Source organism: Lactuca serriola, chromosome 2, assembly GCF_051521515.1.
Source record: "Lactuca serriola cultivar US96UC23 chromosome 2, Lser_US96UC23_V15, whole genome shotgun sequence".
Lineage (NCBI taxonomy): Eukaryota > Viridiplantae > Streptophyta > Magnoliopsida > Asterales > Asteraceae > Lactuca > Lactuca serriola.
In genome coordinates, this window is record NC_136409.1 from 107,956,859 (window position 1) to 107,981,504 (window position 24,646).

General features: G+C 35.2%; 1 protein-coding gene across 1 annotated transcript; it reads right to left on the bottom strand.

The window, feature by feature from the left end:
• Positions 1–9,861: 9,861 nt before the first annotated feature.
• LOC145089453 (uncharacterized) lies at positions 9,862–13,450 on the bottom strand. The gene is made up of 3 exons (XM_079027891.1): positions 13,310–13,450; positions 10,069–10,696; positions 9,862–9,971 (listed from the first exon to the last, which is right to left on the bottom strand). The coding sequence occupies exons 1-3, from the start codon at positions 13,448–13,450 to the stop codon at positions 9,862–9,864; spliced, it is 879 nt and encodes a 292-aa protein (XP_078884017.1).
• Positions 13,451–24,646: the final 11,196 nt, after the last annotated feature.

The window sequence follows — 24,646 nt, forward strand, 5'->3', positions numbered from 1 at the left end:
GATTCTAACAAGAAGAATTTGATGATGAACCTAAACTTATTTATTCAGATACCATGTTTCATGGTATGCCCCCATTTCCTTCGTGTCCTGTAAACGATGATGTGAACATTCCATGTCAGAGGGTGGATATAAATGAAGAGATTAAGGTTCTAGAAGTTTTTTATGACAAAGAGTTGCTCAAGCTTGCAATTGGAAGACAATGCATGGAACAAGGTAAGCAGTATAAGACTACCAGATCGAGCAAAGAAAGGTTCGAGGTGGTTTGTTTGGTAGAAAATTGTTCTTGGATGGTTAGGGCAAGGGGAATCAAATCGACTACTACTGTCCAAGTCACAAAAGTTGTTGACCAACACACATGTTATGCAACAAACTTGGAGTCTAATCATCGACAATCAAAGAAAAAGTTACTCGACCACTTTATTGCTGAAGTATTGGCTAGAGATTATAATAGAGTTTATCGGGGTAATGAAATTGTGAGGGACATCAATTCGAAATTTCCAATCAATATCTCATACCAACAGGCATGACGGGAAAAACAATATGTGTTGTTGATGTTAAGAGGTACCAAATAGGATTCATTCACCAAACTACCAGTGTATCTGCACAACTTGGTCAAGCATAATCCAGGAACTGTTACTCAGATAAGAACAGATGATGATGATCGGTTTGAGTTCGTGTATATCACGCTGGGTTGCTCAGTAAGTAGTGATAATTTCTCATAACAAATATAACATATGAATCCTAATTGGTATTTGTAAATACCATCATAAATAATTGTAGGTACAAGCGTTCATCAAATATTGTAGGTCGACCCTAATAATTGATGGTGGTCACCTAAATGGTGAATTCAAAGGTACGATGTCGCTCGCAGTGACAATGGACGGTCAAAACCAAATCATTCCTGTTGCTTATGCCATATGCAAAAGTGAATGTACGGAGACATGGTCCTGGTTCCTTCGAAAACTACGTGGATGTATAGGAAACGTGGAAGACCTTACATTCATATCTGATAGGGCTCCATCCATAGTGACGTCAATTGCAAATATATTTCCTCACGCCCATCATGGAATATGTGGTATCCATTTGTATTTCAACATTTCAGCAAAATTTAGAAGCAGCGATACAATACAAGCATTATTTTGGGAGACATGCAAAACCTATACTATTAAAAAATTCGATAATGAGATGAAAAAAATTAAAAAGGTAAATGATTGTGTATGGGAATACCTACAAAACATCAATCCAAAAAGATGGGCCAGAGCACATTTTCCTGGGAATCGGTATTTTCTTATGACATCAAATAGTGCGGAGTCGATAAATTCAATGTCAAGATTTGCAAGAAAGATGCCAATATTGATGTTGATTGAGTATTTTCGTGCAACAATGCAACAATGGAGTTTTCAGAAACGTAATGTTGCAGGTACTAATATTTTATATATAATAGTACTTGAAATGTTATTTTACTACTCATATGATATTATGAAATTATGTCTATTTTTTAGCTGAAGCAAAAACAACACTCACCCCATTGGCTGAAACGATTATACAAGCAAATAAGAATGCTTGTAATAATTGGATGGTGTACCCTATCTCAAATAGTAGATTTGAAGTGAAAAGTTCTACTCGCAAAAGTGCCATTGTTGATTTCCAACAATGAACCTGTACATGTAGGCGGTGGCAAATAGATGGCTTACCTTGTGGCCATGTCATAAAAGTGCTCACAATGAACCGTTACGAAGACTGTTCGAAATTTGCTTTAAAAGCTTACTTTACAGAGACACTGAGGAAAACTTGTGAGGAGTCTGTGAACCCCTTACCAAGTCCATCTGAGTGGGAAATCCCTGATGATTTGATGATTGTGAAGCCACCCATAATGGAGAGACGTCAGCCGGGTAGGCCAAGAAACACTTGTCGTAATCCGTCGCAAGGCGAGCATCCCATACGACAAGAATGTTCTACATGCGGTCATTTTGGACACACGAGGAATGATTGTACGGGTAGGGAATCGGGGAGCGGATCTGGGGGGAGGAAAAAATCAACACAAAATGGCATAATGACTGATGAATTCACATCCAGAAGCGGGTCACAGAACGAAAGCGTGTACCCTACTTTTGATTTCAACAACACATTTGATTTAAATTGTCCTTAGATTAATGTAGGAAAGTAATGAATTCCTGCATTTGTAATTTGTATTGCTTGTATTAAACTGCACTTCTGACATTATTAATTAAATCTAGTACCCTACTTATTATCTACTTTATTCCATGAAAAATAAAACACAAACATAAAACATTATAGAAAACGAGATACACCAGTAGCAAACATTACATAAGACATTTCACATATAAGAGCCTTCTACATGAAATATTTGTTATTTTTAACTAGAATCCATGCATCCTCATACTCGAAGTCACTTCCCTCGTTCTCCAAAATGTAATGATCTTTAACCATTTCTAAAAGATCTTCGTCGTTGTTTGGATAACGATACCTATTTTTAAGATGATGATACCATCGATTGAACCATGTGATTTTTTCCTTTAAATCCATCCACTAACCAACAATATCTTCTTATGTTTGGTGTTTTCCTTATCCCAACGAGAGGTTAAACCTAGCTGTTGTGCGGGTCCATTCATCACCTTCAAAGCAATCAGGGTTAACCATGATTGTTACATCCTCGTAAACGTTCATCCAACATCGTGTTACCACCATTACCTCTCTTATCGTCCATGGATGTGGAGTATTGGACGGAGCAGCTGCATAGAAAGAAGTTGTTTGATTGGAAGCCATTTTTTAAATTTGTTTGTTATTTTGTTTTAATTTTATAGGAGTACTTAAATAAGAAAAAAGACTGACAAACAATTAGGTGAATTCCCATAAGTACTGTTTCAAACTACATTATGCAGGCTACAAAGCAGTAGTTAAAGTCTATAAAGTTGTAGTCAAATAATTGTCAAAGAGTAGTTCAATTGTCAGATACCTTACACGGAGATACTGTTTGAAATGAAAAATATACTGCTGGAAATGATAATACATTATGCAGGCTACAAAGCAGTAGTCAAAGTCTATAAAACTATAGTCAAATAATTGTCAAAGAGTAGTCCAATTGTCAGATACCTTAGACGGAGATACTGTTTGAAACAACAAATCTACTGTTGGAAAAGACAATACATTATGCAGGGTACAAAGCAGTAGTCAAAGTCTATGAAACCGTAGTAAAAAAATGTCAAAGAGTAGTCCAATTGTCAGATACCTTACATGAAGATACTATTTGAAATGAAAAATATACTGTTCGAAAAGACAATACATTATGGATCTTGCCTTTCCAGCTCCTACATACATATGTGTCCGCATGTGGTAAGCCCCTTACCTCCACAACCTTAGGCACACTAAGTAATTGGTAATTGTCTCTTATAACTGATTTGAAATGAGTTTCTCTGACAGTAAGCATGAAGAAAGCTTTAAAAACTTGCCTGTTTACCTTCATAACCTAAGACGAACCAACCCGCATACTCACACTCACTTCAAAACGGATTTGATGGATCGTTTCCAATCTTGTTTTCTAGCTATTGGATGGGTGGTATATTTGTTTTCCAAATTTCTATTGTTTCTTTACATTTGATAATGTTTGTACATTTAAACTAATTGGTTTGCACTCTTAAAAAATACAGGTCCATGAATTCATAAATTGTTTCTTGCCTGTAATCTTCATTGGTAGTGCCCGTCTTCGAGGGAACTACCTAAAAACAATGTTTGTAGTGGTTGCTAAAGACGGGAACAATCCGACTTTCTCTATAGCATTTGGTATGGCAGTTGAAAATAATATGGTAAGTTGTACTTGGTTCCTGATGAGGTTAAAAGAAAGTCTCGGACAAGGTAGGGAAGTAGCGTTCATATCTAATATGGACGATGTCGTTAGTTCTTGCGTAAATAATGTTTTCACTGATTCTTATCATGGTTACACTTGTAAGAGCGTCCATAAATATTTACGCACAAGAGTAGGCTCTGGAATATCATTGGAAACTTTGTTCTGGATAACATAAAAATCCTACACTATGTCTATTTTTGAACAAATTTTTTCTAGGCTAAGCCATGATGCTCGTGAAATGCTTACGAATATCGGTCATCCGAAATGGGCAAGAGCCTATTTCCCTATCATCCGTTGGAATGTACTCAACATGGAAGTTCGTCAATATTTTTCAGTATTATCGCTCAATCAATGTAATGTACCAATAATAACGCTTATCGAGGAAATTCGTGAGTACATGCAAAATACTTTTGTTGAACGAAGTATAATGGCAGGTAAATTTTCGGGTGCAATATAAAAGTATTAAATAACCAGTACAACAACCTTTTATAACCATATTTATTTTTCAGGGAGTTTGACTACTGTACTAACACCGTATGCTCAAATGGTGCTTCAAAGAAGGATGCAAAAGTCTGTTGGTTGGCAAGCAACACAGACCCCCCCAACAGATCTCGTCTCCCTTGCCGACATATGTTTATCTAGTTTCTGATTTTAAAACAACTTGTGTTGTAGACCTTAACGGTCATACTTGTTCATGTGGCAAATGATGCAGTCTCAGTATAACATGTGGTCATGCTATCGCAACAGCACGTCATTTAAATATGCATGAATTAGTTGATATGGTTCAAGTATATTACCATGCTGATGTATTTCAGCTTGTCTACCAGACACAAACTGTTCACCCTCTTCCCCCACCATCTGATTGGGAAATACCAGAACCATTGATGGCTGTTTTATTGCCAATGTAGTTTTTATTCCCTTTAAATAATGATGTTTGTAATATATTTGTCATTGTCTATGTAATATATTGTCACAACTAGCATTTTTGCTAGGAAATTCTACTCTCATATAATCATTCAACTAGTATAATAACTGGTACTCTAAGCGAATATCGTACTCTATGCTCTTCCAAATACATCTCATATGCTCAACTAAGGGCTGAAAACCTTAGAAACCCCGGTTCAAGTTCTTTATGGACTAGGATTTTCTTACTGGGCCTAACGGACCAATAAGCATTCAATTCGACTAGAATGGGCTTAGAACCCTTATATGGGCTCTAAATGAACCCAAATTCCTAAAACTTAACATTTTGTGCGATAATGAGCCTAAAATGGATTAGTTTACCCTAATGGGCCATAATGGACCATAACAACTCCAATTAACCCTAATAGACCTAAAACTCATCACTTTATCTTATATTGGGCCATAAGAACTAACCTAAAGGCCTAATGAGCCGAAAACCTTCTAAATGGGCTTCATATTTTCAAGCAAGACCAAGAATGGGCCCAAATTAATTCACTTTTCTTTCCTTAGCCCATTCTCGGCCAAATGTAAAAAAAAAGAGAATGGAAGATCAAATGAGACCATGCCACCTCATTTTTACATGTAGGATAACCAAGCCTTAAACATAACATGTATCCATGAACATCTCATATATCCATGCACCCTTTTCTTATCTTCTATCTTTTTCTTCTACCTTCGGCCGAGAATCACAAACACACACACACACACACTTCATTTGAAATTCTCTCAAATAAACTCTCAAACACTCTTAAGAAAACAACTCTTCCTTCCTCTCAAAATTTTCGAGATTTCAGCATTCAAGAAGTTTTCATCTAGATCATCATTCTTAGTAAGTTGTCATCATACTTAATTCATTTATTGACATTCTTAAGCTAAGAACACTCTCTTATATGGCTTCATTTCTTGATCACACTTCCTAGAACTCCTCTAAGTTTTAAAGTCCCCTCAAGGAACTTGCTAGAGCCAAAATCACATCAATCTCTTCATCTCTTCTTCAAAATCGAGAACAACAAGCAAAGGTGAGTTCGTACCCCCTATTTTTGATTTTTACTTGGTTTTGGGGGAGAATACAAGTTGCTTTATGTAGATCTATATGTATATGCATGAATATGTGTGTTTTTTATAACTTATTTGTTGATTATGTGCTATTTACTTCATAAATCTAAAAATATGATAAGAATATTAAGTTTATCACTTGGATCTACATGAAAACCTTGAGAAAAGTATGTTTTATCACATATAAAAACCAGAAAATGTGTATTTTCACAAAAATCAAGCCAAAAATGATATTTTTAACAAAAATGGGTTTAAAATGTTATTTTTACCACAAACTAGTCATAAACACAAGTTTTGAATAAAATGGGGACTAAAGTGTTATTTTTTACATAAATTGAGCCTTAATTGTAAATTTTTGTCTTATTAGGCCAAGAACGTCATTTTTACAAAAAGTGGGGCCTTTTATGCCATTTTAGTGAATACTTGAACGAAAACCAACAATAAGCTAACAAACAGATTAATTTTGATCATTTCTAGGTTATTGGGCCTTAGTGGCCCATTTATATGTTTGATAGGTTTTGTATACTAGTTGCGTGCTATTTGGGCCTATAAATACCTTACATGTGAATTGAGCCTTAGTTGTCCTTTTACATATATTTTGGGCCCATGTTATATAATCTCATTCATATTAGGTTTTTAAATGACTCACATGTTTAGCGATGCCCTAGTGGCTCACTTACATGGTTCGTTGGGCCTGGAATGAGTTTTATACGTTTATCTTCGTGTAAATTCGATTAAGGATCTAGTGAGTTTTTGTCGGTTGACACCTATTAAGTATTCGATCGTAGCCTGTAGTTATAATCAGAGTCTCTTGGAAGGAGAGCGGGATTTTATGTATAGATCTATACGAAGATGACACCCCACACCTGAGTTCGCAACAGTTAGGTTACATCGGTCTAGGGTGACTATAACCTTAATTTATTTTTCAGTCCGCGTTCACAAACGCCAAGACAGGCGAAGTTGTCATTATTTAGTATGGTTATGATGGCTCACATAGAGGAATTAACGTTATGAAGTTTGCGGAAGACTATTTTCTTTTATGTTGGATTACTCGGAAACTTACTCACACTGGTACCCCCACCTCGGGGTTGGTACTGTAGCATTAACTATTCTTCTTTTACGGGCAACGTCGGGTTGTCCGGGGACATTCTATTTACTTTCTCTTCAATCACTTTTGACGTTCTATTAAACAATAACACATGCATTAATACACGATCAGACATAAACATACCAAACTATTTTAAGAAAATACAGGATTTTCTTGTGACTACAAAGTTACAAAAATCATTTTCTCAAATATACTTATGAACCCACCAACGTTATATATGTTGACGTTTTCAAAATAACTTGTATTCTAAGGGACTCGTTAAGTAGAAGAATCAAAAGAATAGGGGATTTTGTTTTGTGTACTGTTAAACATCATACAGTGAATGTTTTGGTCATGTTATTTAAAAGATTGTACTTGATGTAAACAATGACAATTGTATTTTATTATGCATGGTAATGATGATGTTATGTTTCATTTATATTCACTGTAATGATGTTTCAAGATGAAGTCACGCACAAGCCCCTAAACGTTTCTGCCGTCTGGTTCGGGGGTGTGACATATATTTGCTATTGTGTTTGTAATAGATTTGTAATATATTATGTTTGTAATATATTTGACACTTTTTTGTAATATATTTGAAATATATTATGTTTGTAATATATTTGCCATTGTCTTTGTAATATATTTTCCATTTGTTTGTGCTGTTAAAAACGACATGAAATAACATAAGTTGCCATTTTTAGCTTACCATAAAACTATGTTCTTAAGTCTGATTTTCATATTTTATATGTTGGTTACGTTTTTTGTACATAGTTGTTCGTCGTAAAATATCCGGATTTCAAATCCGATATCATTTCCTCATTGGTTTTACCCTCCAAAGTATGATTCGTGTTGTTAACAACGACATAAAATAATATAAGTTGCCATTTTTAGCTTACGATAAAAGTAGTTTTTTGTGTGATTTTCATGTTTTATATGTTGGTTACGTTTTTTGTACATAGCTATTCGTCGGAAAATATCCAAATTTCAAATCCGATATCGTTACCTCATTGGTTTTACCCTCCAAAGTATGTTTCGTTCTGTTAAAAATGACATAAAATAAGATAAGTTGCCATTTTTAGCTTACGATAAAAGTCTGTTTTTTAGTGTGATTTTCATGTTTTATATGTTGGCTACGTTGTTTCTACATAGTTGTTCATCGGAAAATATCCGGATTTCAAATCCAATATCGTTACCTCATTGGTTTTACGCTCCAAAGTATGCTCCGTGCTGTTAAAAACGACATAATAAGTTGCCATTTTTAGCTTACGATAAAAGTATGTTTTTAGTGTGATTTTCATGTTTTATATGTTGTTTACATTGTTTGTACATAGTTGTTAATCATAATATATCTGGATTTCAAATCCGATATCATTAGCTCATTGGTTTTACCCTCCAAAGTATGTTTCGTGCTGTTAAAAACGACATAAAATAACATAAGTTGTCATTTTCATCTTATGAAAAAGTATGTTTTTAGTGTGATTTTCATGTTTTATATGTTGGTTACGTTGTTTGTACATAGTTGTTCGTCGGAAAATATCCAGATTTCAAATCCGATATCGTTACCTCATTGGTTTTACCCTCCAAAGTATGCTTCGTGCTATTAAAAACGACATAAAATAACATAAGTTGCCATTTTTAGCTTACGATAAACATAACATTACTAATAAACATAACATAATTAAATTGGTTTCCACAGATTAGGAAACTGTTTGGGATACAAATTTTGTTCACGGTCGATAAAATCCCCTCTAATTCTAACAACATCTGTTAGACGGCCCCGTTCAGCTTGAAGCTTATTAAACTCTGTATTTGCATCTCGAATCCACTTCTTAGCCTCTTTGATTTTTTTGTAGTTTCAGCAATCCATTTTCTTTTTCAATTACTTGATCTGCTAGGTCGTTTGCTTGTTGGTTGAGTTTGCGACTAATTTGAGAGTCCCTTTCGTTGGCTTCTTCAGCGGAATTCATAGCTTGGAAAATGTCGTCAGGCATGTTATCTGGGAGTGGGAAATCTGGGCCTTCCGGAATTGTGTTGTTATCGGAACAAACATAGCAATCTTCTTCTTCACAATGCCAAGCACCGAACTCAGATGAATTCAATCTCAATTTTTGAATGTTGTAATGTATCATGTTTAAGATGTATGTTAATTGCATATTAATAGTGTGAGACCAACATAGAAGTACTGTTTGAAAGGACAATTTTACTCTTCGAAATGACAAAACATTATTCACTCTAGAAACTAGTAGTCAAAATTTATGAAACCGTTGTGAAATAATGTGAAGGAGTAGTCAAATTGTAGTATAACTTACATAAATATACTGTTTCAATTTTACAATAACTATATATTGTAGATGCTATTATTTGTTAAAGAAGAGTAAATGTTACAATGCGATTTCTTTGAATTTTACAACCTAATGTCTAGTAAATATTTTTTGATTTATACCACCTAATGTAACATAAACAGTATGGATTTGTAAAATGGAAATGTTCATTACCAACTACAATTTAGCTTACAAACGTAAACAATTACGAAATCAAATATTATATGCTTGCATAGGGATTAAAACCACAATCTTTGGTTACTCCACATCGATTCAAAAAGAAAATTATTAGCAAATAATAGTCAAATAGGATGACATAGGGATTAAAACGACCATCAACGGCTCTGGTATTTCCCATTCAGATGCAGGGGGAACAACGTTCACATTTCTAGTCTGGTATGTAGTTCGAAACACATCAGCCCGATAATATATTTGAACCATATCAGTTAATTCCGTGTTGTTTGTATAACGTGTTGCAACAATAGCATGACCACATGCTATACCCAGACTATGCTATTTCTCACAAGAACATGTGTGTCGATTAGGATCTACAACACATCTTCTTTTTAGATCAAAACACAGAAAACATCAGAGGGGAACAGAGATGGGATCTCAGGTGGGATTTTAGTTGCTTTCCATCGTAGAGACTTTTGCATCTTCCTATGAAGGACCATCTCTACGTAAGGGGTGAATACAGTGTTCAACATCCTTGAAAAGTAAAAGGATAGTCAATTATGGATATTTTAGAGGTTTATAAAAACTTGCTAAATTACCTCCCACGACACTACGTTCTGCAAACGTCCGTTGGATGTACTGAACAATTGCATCGATTAGCGTTATTATCGGTACATTGCATTGAGTAACCGATAACACCAATAAGAATTCTGGAATATTAATGTTTAGTACATTCCAACGTATATTAGGGATATAGGCCCGTGCCCATTTTGTTTTTCCGATGTTGGCAAGAACCTCATGCGCAGCATGACTTAACTTAGAAAATGATTTTTGAAAATCTTGCGTGGTATATGCTTTGCATGCACGGAAGAATAAGTAGTCTAAATTTGTGCTTTGACCAATTCTTAAGCGATAATAAATCAAAACACTCTTAGACGAATAACCATAAGCCTCAAGGAATACATGACTCACAAAAGAAGAAATGGTGTCGTCCATATTGGTTATGAACGCAACTTCCATACCCTCTCCGATAGCATCCTTCAACCTCATAAGGAACCAAGTGCAGGGGTTAGCATTATTTGCCACCCCGATACCAAATGCTATTGGCGTAGTGTTTTTGTTTCCACCCATAGCAACTGCTATGAACATTGAATTAAGATACTCTCCTTGAATATGAACACTGTCTATGAAGATGACCGGAAGCATGCACCCTAAGAATGCGTTGATCTATTTCATATTTTGTACAACACAATTATTAGTTTTTAAACTAATTTAAATCTTTTTAGCATAAAAAATAAACAAATCGAAAGTAAATTACCACACATCGAATAACGACAAAACATAGTTGGAACCGATCCAAAACATCGGTTTTGATGTAAATGTAACTATAGGGTTTTGTACGCTGAATGTTGTGGAGGTAAACAAGCAAGTTGGTAAAGCTTTCTTCATGGTGACTGTATGAGAAACTCATCTTTAATGTTGAGGAGTTAAACAGTAATTTAGTGATAAGTCTTGCCATAAATCACTTCAAAAGCTATTAAAAGGAATAAAGTAGTAGTCAAATGCTAGTAGACAGTAGTCAATGGCTATAACATAGTAGTCAAATTACAATCCTGTGTCGGAAATTCACTGTACGATAAGACAACACTTAAAGTAGTAGTCAAATGCTAGTAGACAGTAGTCAATGGCTATAACACAATAGTCAAATTACAATGATGTGTCCCAAATTCACTGTACGATAAGACAACACTTAAAGTAGTAGTCAAATGCTAGTAGACATTAGTCAATACCTATAACACAGTAGTCAAATTACAATCATGAGTGCGAAATTCACTATACGATAAGACAACACTTAAAGTAGTAGTCAAATGCTAGTACAATACTCAATGCTTATAACACAATAGTCAAATTACAATGATGTGTCTGAAATTCACTGTAGGATAAGACAACACTTAAAGTAGTAGTCAAATGCAAGTAGACAGTAGTCAATACCTATAAAATAGTAGTCTAATGGTAGTATATAATTGAAGATATTTACCTGTCCACACTAATAAAAATTTACTTCTCATAAACAAAAGAAATGACAATTTGCAGTTGTGGGGCTCAAGGTATTATAAGGACCTCAAGAACTACCAACAACCCTGGACGGTTATTTTACGCTTGTCCTAAAGAGGTATTTGGGTTATCCTCTAATTATTTATATTATAATTTATTATTGAGTATTTACACAATATACATAATGTTTTTTATATTTATTTATCAGCCACCACAATCTGGGTTTATTTGTTGGGTGGATGAAGCAAAAAACAATATTTCGTTGATAATTTCTAACTTAGCTCGATCGAAGAAGAAGCTACAAAGCAAAATACTGCACTTGAAGATAGTTTTACTTTGTAGTTGGATTCTCTTTTTTGGTGTTGTTGTCTACAAGTTGTAAGCTAAATGTCCATCAACTAAGTTTATGTAGCACTTATCGGTACTCTATGTAAAATGTAATGTAAGTTTTTATTTGTAATGGTTTATGTTTCCATCAATGGAAATTTGTTGTGCTATCTTTTTCATATTATTTTGTACAACTTGTAATCTATTTTTTTTCGTTTGACTGCAGAACACATGTTGTTTACAAATAAAAAAGTCAAAAATGGCAGACAGGAGCATTGCGTTGAGTAACCGATAAAACAAACATGAATTTTGGAATATCAAAAATTGATTATATCAAATAGAAATTAGACTTAAGGAAGGAATTTCTAACATAGATAAGCTCCCTTCCATACATTTTAAGCTACAAAACAAACTTCATCTGAGATTAGAAAATAATTAAAAATAAGGTAAATTCTTCATAACATTCCAAGAATCAACATGGACAAACTCTCTACCGTTAGATTCCAAACAAAATAACTCCATAGGGCGAGTAAAATTCTTTGTTCATCCTCATCAGGATGTTCATTTTCGATCTTGCTATGAATTCTATGAAAGTGCTTCACATGTTGTTTCACTTGTAACATTTTTAATTTTACATCTTTTTTGTGCGGTAATAACGTCGACCCATCTCATAATGGAACAAGTGAAAGACGCGACTCCAAAAAGAACCAATACGGAATTCTAGGGGACCATGTGGATAAGCTTCTTCTATGATGGTAATCCAAGCACGTATCAAAATTCCTTCTTCTGGTGTTCCATGTTAGTGGTACAATAGGCTTTATCTTTTATGATACAAACTAATGTCATATTACTGAATTGTTATATAGACAAGTATAGAATCTATTAGGTCTCATATAGTACATGCTATTCTGTGAAATCTTACACAAAAACACATGAAAGGTATCTACTTTACTGTTCGAAATAAATCAACTACTGTTCGAAATAAATAAAAATACTGCATCCTATGGATAAAGCGTCACAATACTATAAGACAATGCTACTAATATCAATTAATTCAACAATCTAACCACTAATAAAAAACATACATAGAGACCAGAGATCTATTACCTTAAAATTACTAGTAAAAGACATACATAGAGATACATTACCTAAAAATTACTTAAACAAACACGCACATTATTAAAATATTACTCATCTTCTTCCTACATCGGAAACTCGTACGGATACTCTTTTTTCATAGCATTAACTTCCTTTTTTTGTTTTCTCCAAATTGTACTCACGAACTGCTAATTCATCCGTTAGCTTTCGAACAATTTCTTCACTAGAGCGGATCGAACTATCGGTGTATTGGATTTCTTGCCTAGTAGTTACGATCCAATTCTTTTTACGGTCAATGTCGTCCTAATAGTTGTCTAGAAGTTTTCGTTGGAAAGCAAAATCCTTATAAGCCTTATCCACATCAGCTTCTCTTTGTAACAACACCTTTTTCATTTCCTCATCCATCTTCTCCCTGTTGGATGTAGATGGCTTATTGGTGGATGTAGATGACCAATTAAATTTTGCCAATATCTTTTTCAACTCCTCTGATCTTTCTGTCATTTTCACACTCCAACTTCTGTTATTGTTTCGTTGATTTATGAATTGAAAACACATTTATATTATATATGACATTAGATAATAGTCAAAAACTAGAAGATAGTAGTCAAAACCTATTAATCAAGTAGTTAATCGCATAAAATAGTAGTCAAACGTTAGTAGACAATAGTCAAAACCTATAAAAAGTAGTCAAATTACAATCATGTGTTTGAAATTCACTATACAATAAGACTACACATGAATCAGTAGTCAATGGTTAGTAGACAGTAGTCAAATCGTATACAAATATTGTCAAATTAGAATAATGTCTTGGCAAATCACAATATGATATGACAACACATAATATAGTAGTCAAAGGCTATTTGATAGTAGTCAAAGTGTATAAAAAGGTAGATAAAGTGTCAATTATATATAGAGACTTATATGTATGGGTCTGAGATTTACAAATTGTATACTACTCGTTATTCTATAATCATAATACATATACAATCATGTCTACCTGTCAAAAAAATGGTGGTTAATGCCACAAGAGAAGTGATTGCAACTATTAATAAAAAGAAGAAGAGATCAAGAGCGAGATTAAAGGCATTGAAGAAGATAGGAAATGGTTGGATGACTTACAAGATCATATTTGGTCTAATTTGAGGTTGGTTCAAGACAAAGAACGCAACATAAAAACTGCAAGAGTTTGGGTACGAGATGCAATAGAGTACGCCAAAAAGGAAGAGGTTAAAATGGAAAAGGTTCTAAAAAACATACAAAAAAACAACGAGTGGGTGCTTCAAGAAAAAAAAATATCCAACTGATTTTCCAAATCTTTAAATTTAATCATTTTTTATTAATCAACTAGTAAGTTTATGTATTTTATTTATGAGTTTATCTATGTAATATGTTTTATATATTTATTTGCTTGTTTGTTATGATTAATCTATGTAATATGTACTATTATCTTGTTAGTTTGTTATATAATAATGTTGAATGTTTAATAATTAGGGGACATTTTTTTAACATAAACTAAAATAGAACCTTAACAATCGTGTTGAAATATTGCACATTAAATGTCACTAAAAATCTACTAATCAAACTAATTTAAAATCGCTTTTTCTAGAAGATCCATAATATATTATGCCCATCCTACTGCGAAACTGTGTAGCAGCAATAACAGGTGCGGTTGATATACTAATCGGTTGACCTGAAACAAGCTGCTCCATGTACATCAACATAAATACACCACATTCTCCAAACATCCCTTCTTGTTGGGGCACATCCATAACATTCGTAACAGTAATGGATGCTTTATGAAACGGCAAATCCATGTGGTTCCAATAGCCAATGTCCAATAGAATGTGGTCAATAAGCTCTTCAAAACGCACAAAATCAATAAGCTTCACGATGCCAAAAGATCAGAAGTTGTCATACAAATTCAACGACAACGTGTCCATCCACAACTTGCCAAGAACCCAATGATGTGGGTTGATGCATATTGGAAAATAAACTTGTGTTAACACAAAACCGTTGCAATTAATTAGAGCGTATAATTAGTGTAATATTACAGGTTAATTGACTCATATATATTATTTTTTTATTTACACATTCAACTTCTAGGCAATATTTACATCTATCTAGCAGGTCAATCGGATTTCCCATTCCACTTCCTGCCCACTGGAAGATCTCAAATGCACGAAAAAATGACGATGACATGATTGTCCATCGTGCATCATTCGGTCTCCGCTCATTCAAAAGTCTTCCTCATATGTCAACATGTTGTAGTTAAATTTAATTTAAACATAAGGAGCTTATAAATTATTAAAAATTTAAATATAAAGAAATGTTTTCATACCGCTTCATCAAAAACCAAGTCACATGCATAAAAAGCAGATCCCAAAACTCCACTGCTTCCATTTTTTTCATTGCATAACCGATGTTTCATAAAAACAGCCGGTTTGTTTCCCATGTATAGATAAGGGGCGTTACAACCCGAAATCACATACGACTCCAATAAAAGTGTCGGGGGATCGCTGACATATACAAGGGGTGGTGGTTCATTGCGTATTACCCCACTTGTACGATATCGGGGGGCATTTTGAACCTACATTATATACGTGGTCAATAACTATCCATATAGTAATAAAATTTTAGTAAATATAATTTTTAACATACTTAACGAAACGTATGGAGAACTAAGATATTGAGAAGATTTCAATAGCCTAACCGGACGACTTGGTTTTGCAATAGGAGGCCCGGGTATATGATTTTTCGCATCCACAATGTCACTAGCAACAACCTTCTTTTTCTTCTTTTTCTACAGAAAACATATTAATTTTTTTAATATACTTTCAAAAAATAAAAAAATTTAATATACAAAAAAATTATGACCTCCTTCACGATTTGTTTTTATTTTCTACAATCAAAGGTTGATTATCAACATCATCATCCTCGCTTACTCGATTTGATATCCGTGGACTACCGAATTATTGGGTCACTGGGCTTGGCATCTGATAATTACCATCCAAATTCTTATTTCCCTACATTTAAAGAAAAAAATAATTAGTAAAAATGCAAAGCAAATTTAACAATTAATTATTTTACCTCAAAAACTTCGTTAAAAATTGATAGTAAATTTCTAAAATTAATTATTTTACCTCAAAAGCTTCGTTAAAAAATTCTTCCAAGTCATCCTCTTCTCGAAATCCCCCTTTATTTTTCATTCCTCGGATTTTTTCCTACAAAGATTGAAGTTTTGCCAATATTTCTCTGGCTGTTCTTTTCTTAATTCTCACCGTATGAGTTTGTTCGGTGAACCGGGTAGATTGGCTGTTTCCACAGGATGGATCAGACGAAGATGCCCCCTACATACATTATTTGATTTATCAATAATAGTTGAAAAATATTAATGTACTAGATTCTACTTTTACCATTTTACTTACATCTTTTCTAAAGTTGTAGTACATAGAAGAAGGGATTTCAGATGATTCACAATTCAAACTAGTAATATATGACAAATAATGTGCGGTAGAGGACTCGGCATCTGAGGCAATCATCTTTTTTTTGGGTTAATGCACCTCGTCCTGGTCAATATCGAAAACATCGCATACTTTCTCCCAAGTCAACCTCCTAATATGAAACCGCTGCATGATACGAGGATATAAATTATTTCGTCGTATCGCAACATTTCCCCGAACTATTGGGAACTTCTCCCATATCCGTATGTTGTAATAAGTATACATTAATTTATAAGTGTTAGCAATAAATAAAATTATCAGGAAATAAAGACCGGAAAATTTATAAATATATATTTTTTTAATTAATTATACCATCAAAAGAATAACAAAACCCGATAGTGTATACACATAAGGTTTTGTTGGATGTTTGGACATATGATCCTCCAATTTTTTAAAGATACCTGACAATTTAGGGTATGTTTTACTCCATAGATAACTCCCCCAACAGAACCTATATTTAAAAACAAAAATATTAGTTAAACATATAAAAAATAGATTTTATTAAAAATATTAAATTGACAAATACCTATTCCATTAATCCAGGTTCTCCACCACTCACAAAAATTCCTTGGTGACTTTATCATTGGGCTCTTTCCCCAAAAAACCTTGATTCATAATATATAGAAAAATGGCACAGACACTGTTCTGAGCCGATATTTCATTGAACTGTTGATTCAAGATAAGGAGCTCTAAATCTTCTACAAGTAAACTAGTGTCCATGCGATATGGGAAGACTCTGGACCGAAATGTATTTTCACCGTATCTGTGTTTATACATTGTTGAAAATTCGATCATTGATCTAGGAAACTAGCCCATGTAAAGTCCGGACACAATACAAAACTCCTCGGGTCCAAATGATGATGTACGTCTAGAAAACCTAAAATGTAGACGCTCAGTTGTGTCCGTTTCAGCAGTAGGACGTAACATATGCAGTAACAACCCATAAATAAGAAGTCTGTCCCCGGACTGAGCTGGAAGGTCCAACAAGTAACCGAAGCTAGTTGTTGAAAAAATATCTCGCACTTGTCCATTCAAGTCACTCAAAACTTCATGCAACTTATGACATGAAGCTTTGACAGATATGTTACACATCATCCTTTTGTTTGGAAGCTACAAAATTAAATAAACATTAAGGTTAAATAAGGTTTTATAAAAGAAAAACAATGTTAAAGAAGTAGACAAATCATACAATATAACACTTAATCATTTCATATATTCTATTTACTTTGTATAAAATACCAAATGAAATTAATTGACAACATTTTATGTATTTTCTATACTAATAGTATACCAAATATAACATTGTACTTTGAAAATGGTGTGACAATAACATATTTTTTAATAAACCCGAAACTACCAAAACACAATGTTATTTTATCAATACATTATACTTCAAAGTATCTACACATTATAAACATAGAAACTTCTTCAAATAAATAGTAAATTGTTATTGTATGCTATAATCGAGACATAGAAAATAACATACTTTTTCACAGAATGCAAAGATGGAATCGTAACATATATACAATCGTTAAAATTCCGTAGAAACAATATTTTTTTTGAAGAAAAATGAAAAAAAAAATATACCTATGGTTTTATATACAAACCTACGGTTTCTTTCTTTTTGTTTTTTTCAAAAAAAAAATCACAAAATCGACAATATATACAAATGTTTATTGGTTAATTTTTTTTAATAAAAAACCGAAAAAAATAAAATCGTAGGTTTTTTGGAAACCTACGGTGTACAACCTTTTAATGCACAGTTTGTGCGTACACTGTAGGTTTCCAAAAAACCTACGGTTTCACAATTTTTTTTAAGTTTTATAAAAAAATCATGAAATAATAACATATTTACAATTGTGATCATGTTGGATCAAATTAAAAAAAAACGAAAAAGAAAGTTCCGTTCGGTTCATACGAAACCGTAGGTGTACAAGTCGACACTGCATAATCTGTGTATTGGGCACTTGTACACCGTAGGTTTCGTATGAAACCTACGATTTTATTTTTTTTTTCAATTTTTTCAAGAAAAAAAAACGTAACCCTAAATACAAAACCTACTCCTAATCACGAACACGGTAAAATTTTGATGAAAAGTAGACAAACCTGGTTGTTCTGCCGGTGCTCCATTGAGAGAAAAATTACCCAAACCAACAAAACAATAGTGAAACATTAAACATTATATACTTCGGGCTAATGGGTCACGAAAAAGTAAACGAGCCGTAAAACAGTAGTCCATTACCACGAAAGAGTCGTTTTCAAACAAAACAGTAGTCAACACCCGTTGACTGTAGTCAACTATATGCTGACTACTCTTTTGTGGGCTATTTTTGGCTACGATGTATTTTTTGGCTATTTTTTGATAAATAATTAACCATTATGGCTAGATTAGCAATTTCCCTTTTTCCATATATATATATATATATATATATATATATATATATATATATATATATAGGGATAGTTCAAATAAAAACAGTAAATAGTATGAGAACGTAAAAACTCGATTTTTATGTTATTATTCTGCAATGAATTTTGTATCCACAACTTTATATCATTATTCAGCAATGAATAAACGAATAGTCATAAATTAAAATTAAAATTAGAATTACTACAAGAATGCACATACATAAATTTATAATAGCATAATAACATTGTAATGAATATATGAATAATCAAACGTTAATATTCATATTAAAATTACTACAACAATACACATATACAACAATTATTATTATAGAATAATAACATAAAATAGTGTTTTTACGTTCTCATACTATTTACTGTTTTTATTTGAACTTACTTCATATATATATATATATATATATATATATATATATATATATTGTCACAACTGGAAATTTTGTGTCATGTAATCTATACATTCAAGTTAATGTGAATCAAAAAAAAAAAAAAAAAACTTCAATCAAATACATTATACAAGTACTACAAATAGTCATCAAACAATTGGAAACTCTAAAAGTTCTTGTTTAGGTACACCTTGGACTGGAACTTCCTTATTGGATTCAAATGGACCAATAAGCTTCCAATTGGACTATCATGGGCTTAGAACCCTAATTGGGCTCTAATTGGACCCACATCTAATTTATTTCAACATTTTGGGCTATATTGGGCCTAGAATGAAATAAATCACAAGCTTTGATCCATAATTTAACCTAACCTAGCTTAATAAAGCATAAAAATCACAATTTTATTTTATAAGGCCAATAAGCACCCAAACTACCTTCAATATTGGGCTTGGGAGCAAAAAGCCCAAATTTCCTTTTTCCTCCCATGTATTCGGCCCACATCAAGCCCAAGAGGAGGGTTTGACTTTCCCATGCCACCTCACTATTACCCATAGGACTTCCATGCATTATTTCTCATTCTTCCATGCATATCACTTCAAGATCACATCTCTTCTTCTCTCCTCTCTCACTCTCGGCCGAAACACACACACACACACAAAAATCTCTCATATTCTCTCTAGATTACTCAAGAACACTCCCTTCCTCCCCTCTCCAAAAATCTCGAAAATTAGGAGCTTTCAAGAGGATCTTGCAAGTTAATCATCATCTAAGGTAAGATTATACTTGGATCTATGGTTTAGATTCTTTTGTTATCAAAATCCTTTCCTAATCTATGCAAAAATCGTGATCTTGCACCCTAGAATCATCTCAAACTCGAGATCTTCATCAAAGGGAGCTAAGGCCAAAAATCACTTCATTTTCCTTCCATTTTTCCTTGCAAAACCGAGCCCCCACACCCAAGGTGAGCTTCATACCCCCTATTTTCTGTTTTTATGAGTTTTTTTTTTTGGGGGGGGGGGGGGGGGGAATACAAGTGAAAGTGTAGATCTATATGTGTTTTGTATGCCTTGTATGATTTCCATGCTTATATGTATGCATTTGTGTGTTATAATGTTGGATCTAGCCATAAAATCCCTCAAAACCGAGATATATCTTGTGTTATATGATTTTAGCTTCAAATATATTTCTAAATACAAAGTGTTTCAAGAAAAATGGCTAAGTGGTTTGGAAACAATTTTCTTTGGGTTAAAAACACAAATTTTGGGTCTAAAATGTGAAAAATACAAAATTAAGGGTCCAAATGGGCATATCATGAATTCTGATGGATGAAGTATGCCAAAACAGTTTCCATAAACCAATTTCTGGAAATATACTCATTTAGGGGATTAAAAACATAAATTCCAAGCTTAATGGGCTAAAAATGACATTTTCGGCCCAATGAGGCCCATTATGCAAATTTTTCTGTTTTGGAGGGCCAAAACTGTGATTTTCTGTAAAACAGTGGACCATAAGTGATCCAAGTCCTTTTCAAAGGTTTAAAATGCTTTCTAAATTTAAAAAGGACCAAAGTTGCAAAAATTTTCCAATTTGGGCCAAAATTGTCAAAATTGCGAAAAGAAGGGGTTAAAACCGAGAAAACTGCATTTTCAGGGACCTAAACTGTTTTCTATGAAAAATATGCTGAAAAATATTCATTTCAATAATTTTTGGTGTTAAAATGTCAAGAAAATTGATTTAAGGACCAAACCGGGAAATATTCAATAAAAGGGTTGAAAATGTAAATTTTACAAATAATGAGGGGCTGAAAACAGAAATATTTCAAGGCTAATTCAATATACACAATTTGATCAAATAATGGCACCGCGACCATCGACGAAATACAATACATTACAATACCAAAAGTCGTTGTTAAACGAATTGGCTCGGTCTCGAGCCAATAGAAATCTACAACTACTAACACTACGACACTACGATTCATACAAGTAACGAGTGGAAATACATATACATGCGAGTGTGCACAGACGTCTACGCACCATCTTTGGGCCCCAAAAGTGTAAAATCTTGTTCGTTGAGCCTAGCTAGCCCAATGACCTGATCTTAAGGCCCGAAGACATTTTTTTACGGAGTGTTGGGTTTTACCGATCCGACACAACGTAAATGGACTTTCAATGGCTTGTATACTACTGGTCCCCAAGGGTCCTTTGGTATTGCTAGTAAAGTCTACATTTCATGCGAGGCGGGTCGGGGACCCCTCGTACATTTTTATCCCCAACCGGTTAATGGAGTCACCGGGGTCTTCGTGACCTCTTTCTCTTCGGATGTGGGACTACACCTAGTCAGGGCGATTGGATAACGCGATTAGTACGGACGACGCCTTCGGGATCGTTAGTACAACTATAAACTGGGCCTTTGTGTAATGCTGGTTTGTAGTAAATAATCCTGCTCGAGAACCTTCCAACGTCGCCCGGGACTGACACTATACGCTATGCAATGGGTTCAATGTAATTTCATGTAATTCAAGGAACTAGGAGAACATCGGGTTTTCCTAGGGTTTTCAATACATACAGATTTGAAATGCATACAACTTCAACGAACATTTTTTTTACAAGTATAGAAACAAACAAGCATACCTATGGATCTTCACAAACGTTTTCAAAAGCTTTTATTTTCAGAAAATATCGGATTTTCTGGTGGTTTTTCAAACAATACAAACATTGGATTTCAAACACTACTTATGAACTCACCAACATTTCATATGTTGACGTTTTTCAAAATACTTGTATTCTCAGGGAACCAGTGAATCAAAGGAAATCATATCCAGTGACGGCTTGCAGTTTATTTATGAACGAACCGAACAATTTAACTTTTGGGAATGTAATGTTTAAACAATGTATGACATGTAAACGCTATTGGTTGTACTGTATTGATGAATGGTGACGAATGTTGTTATGTTTCATATATATTCAATGTTATGGTATACAATTAAGTCACGACAAGCCCCCGGACGTTTCCGCCGTCTGGTTCGGGGGTGTGACAGGTTGGTATCAGAGCTTTGTTTATAGTGAACTAGCATGTCGAGCCATACATTGATATGCAACTATAAACCAAAAAGAGGGACTAACATAACTCTGAACAAAACAAGTAAATAAAACACACTTGCTTGCATTAGGGATAAGAACCTAACGCCGAATCAAACACAATAATGCTGGTATCTCGGTTAATTCGGGACTGTTCTTAGTGATACCAAGGAGTGAATGTAGCCTGATCAACTACATTCCCTCCAAAGTAAAACTAACACACGTCTTGATGAGATCGGGATAGCCAGGGAACCTAAAACTATACCCTTTATCACCCAAAAAGAGAATGTTTGCTTAGTCTGTACAATAGTCATAGCATCCTAGGATAATGTTAGTATATTTACGTACTCGCGCAGACAGCATGGCTGGTTTTCATCACCCTGGAGACCCCTACTTCCCTAATCAGGGAAACAACGGGTGGCTAGAGGAAGAGGAGCCTGAGGAAGAGCCTGAAGAGGAACCTGAGGAGGACCCCGAAGAAGAATCTGACGGGGAACCGGAGGCAGAAGTCGAGGGCGAGCCTGCCGAACCCGAAGAAGACGAAGAACATTTCGAAGAGGAGCTCGATGACAGCGAAGGGGGTGATTCGGACGCAGAGTCCGAGGTCATCGACCCCCCTTACCCGATCAGGGTGCCTGCTTACCGTGTGGGCCCCACTGGACCTACCCCTCCTTGGGGCATTGATCTCTGGAGATGGAGCAGACATCAGGGACAGCGACCCCCGTTTGGCATGTCACGTGAGTTCTTCGACCTGAGGGACGGAGGACCGGCCGACCGAGCCCTACCAGTCATGGTGAGACGATTACGGGACACCGGCGACCTTGCTCAGGGCACCGCTGATCAAGTACGCCAGTTGTGGACTAGGGTCGAGCGTGCGGAACAGGAGACGCGTGACGTCCTCCGAGAGTTTCACATGAGGCAGGTGAGGTGGGAGTCTCGACTTCAGGACGCAGAACGCCTAGTGGCTCGTCTTCAGGGAGCATCCACATCTTCGGCACCACCTCCTGACGTAGCTCATCGCGGTTAGGGATAGACTCATCGTAGTACATCATTAGGAACTATGTTATGTACTCCGGCTCTATGTTTAAGTGACTACACTACTCATGGAGCCGTTATGCTGTCGGATTAGTGTCTCATATGTATGCTCCTACGAGCAAATTTTCTTGTATTACATGCGGATAATATTAATAAACTTTGTGTGTTTTGTTATGATATTACTAGTTATTATGTGTTGAGACGTTATGATTGTATGCTCGATGGTAGTACTGCTTAGGTTTGTATCATACGCCTAGTAGTAGGATCGCAACCTCACAGAAACCACGTGCACTCAACATCTTTCCGTTTCGTGACAGAAAGATGCCTCGCCCAGCTACTCGCGGAAATCCCGAACCAACCCCGCCCGAAGTTGACTCCACTGCTTTCCAGGCAGCCGTGTCTGCTGCGGTCACAGCAGCTATGGCACAACTTCACCGAGGGAACAACGGAGGAGGTAACGGGCAAGGATCCGGAAGTTCGAACAACGGGACGAACCAAGGACCCACTAAAACGTGCACCTACAAGGATTTTTCGAACGCCAAACCCCGAACTTTCAACGGCACTGGAGGAGTGATTACCCTAAAGCGATGGATCGAGAAGATAGAGTCGGTATTCGAGATATGCGAGTGCCCCGAGCAGATGAAAGTGAAGTTCGCGGCCTGCACCTTTGTGGACCAAGCACTCACTTGGTGGAATGGACACGTGGAAGCTATGACACTCCCTGTCGCCAACTCTATTCCCTGGGCAGAAATGAAAGAAATGTTAATGGCGGAGTATTGCCCCCAAGGCGAAATACAGAAGATGGAGCAGGAACTATGGAATCTCACGGTACAGAATGGGAACATCGATGCTTACATATCGAGATTCAGCGAACTATCTCTGTTGTGCCCGGGTATGATTACATCAGAAGGAAAGAAGATTGAACGATTCATCTGGGGAGTGACATCCCCCATTCAAGGGAATGTGATAGCTGCGAACCCTGAAACGTTTGACAGTGCAAAGAGACTGGCAAAGAGGCTATATGATCACAACAACAAGAAGGACGAGAAACCAGTGGAGACTGAGAAGAAGAAGGAGGGTGATGGTAAGAAAGGATGGAACAACAAGAGAAAGGGGCGTCAGGGCCCCGAGACCTATAAAAAGCAGCAAACAGTGGCAGTTAACGCTGTCACTGCGCCGGTTCCAGCCACACCACATGCTCCAGCCTCAGCTGCTTCAAATGCTTCAAGATCCTATTCCGGTAATCCTCCCAAATGCAACAAGTGCGGTTTCCAT

Coding starts and splice junctions, on each gene's coding strand:
- LOC145089453 (XM_079027891.1), bottom strand. CDS start 13,450: ATGACAGAAAGATCAGAGGAGTTGAAAAAGATATTGGCAAAATTTAAT. Junction 10,697..13,309: donor TGTTACAAAGAGAAGCTGAT/GTGGATAAGGCT, acceptor AATATGAAATAG/ATCAACGCATTCTTAGGGTG. Junction 9,972..10,068: donor AGAACGTAGTGTCGTGGGAG/GTAATTTAGCAA, acceptor CCCCTTACGTAG/AGATGGTCCTTCATAGGAAG.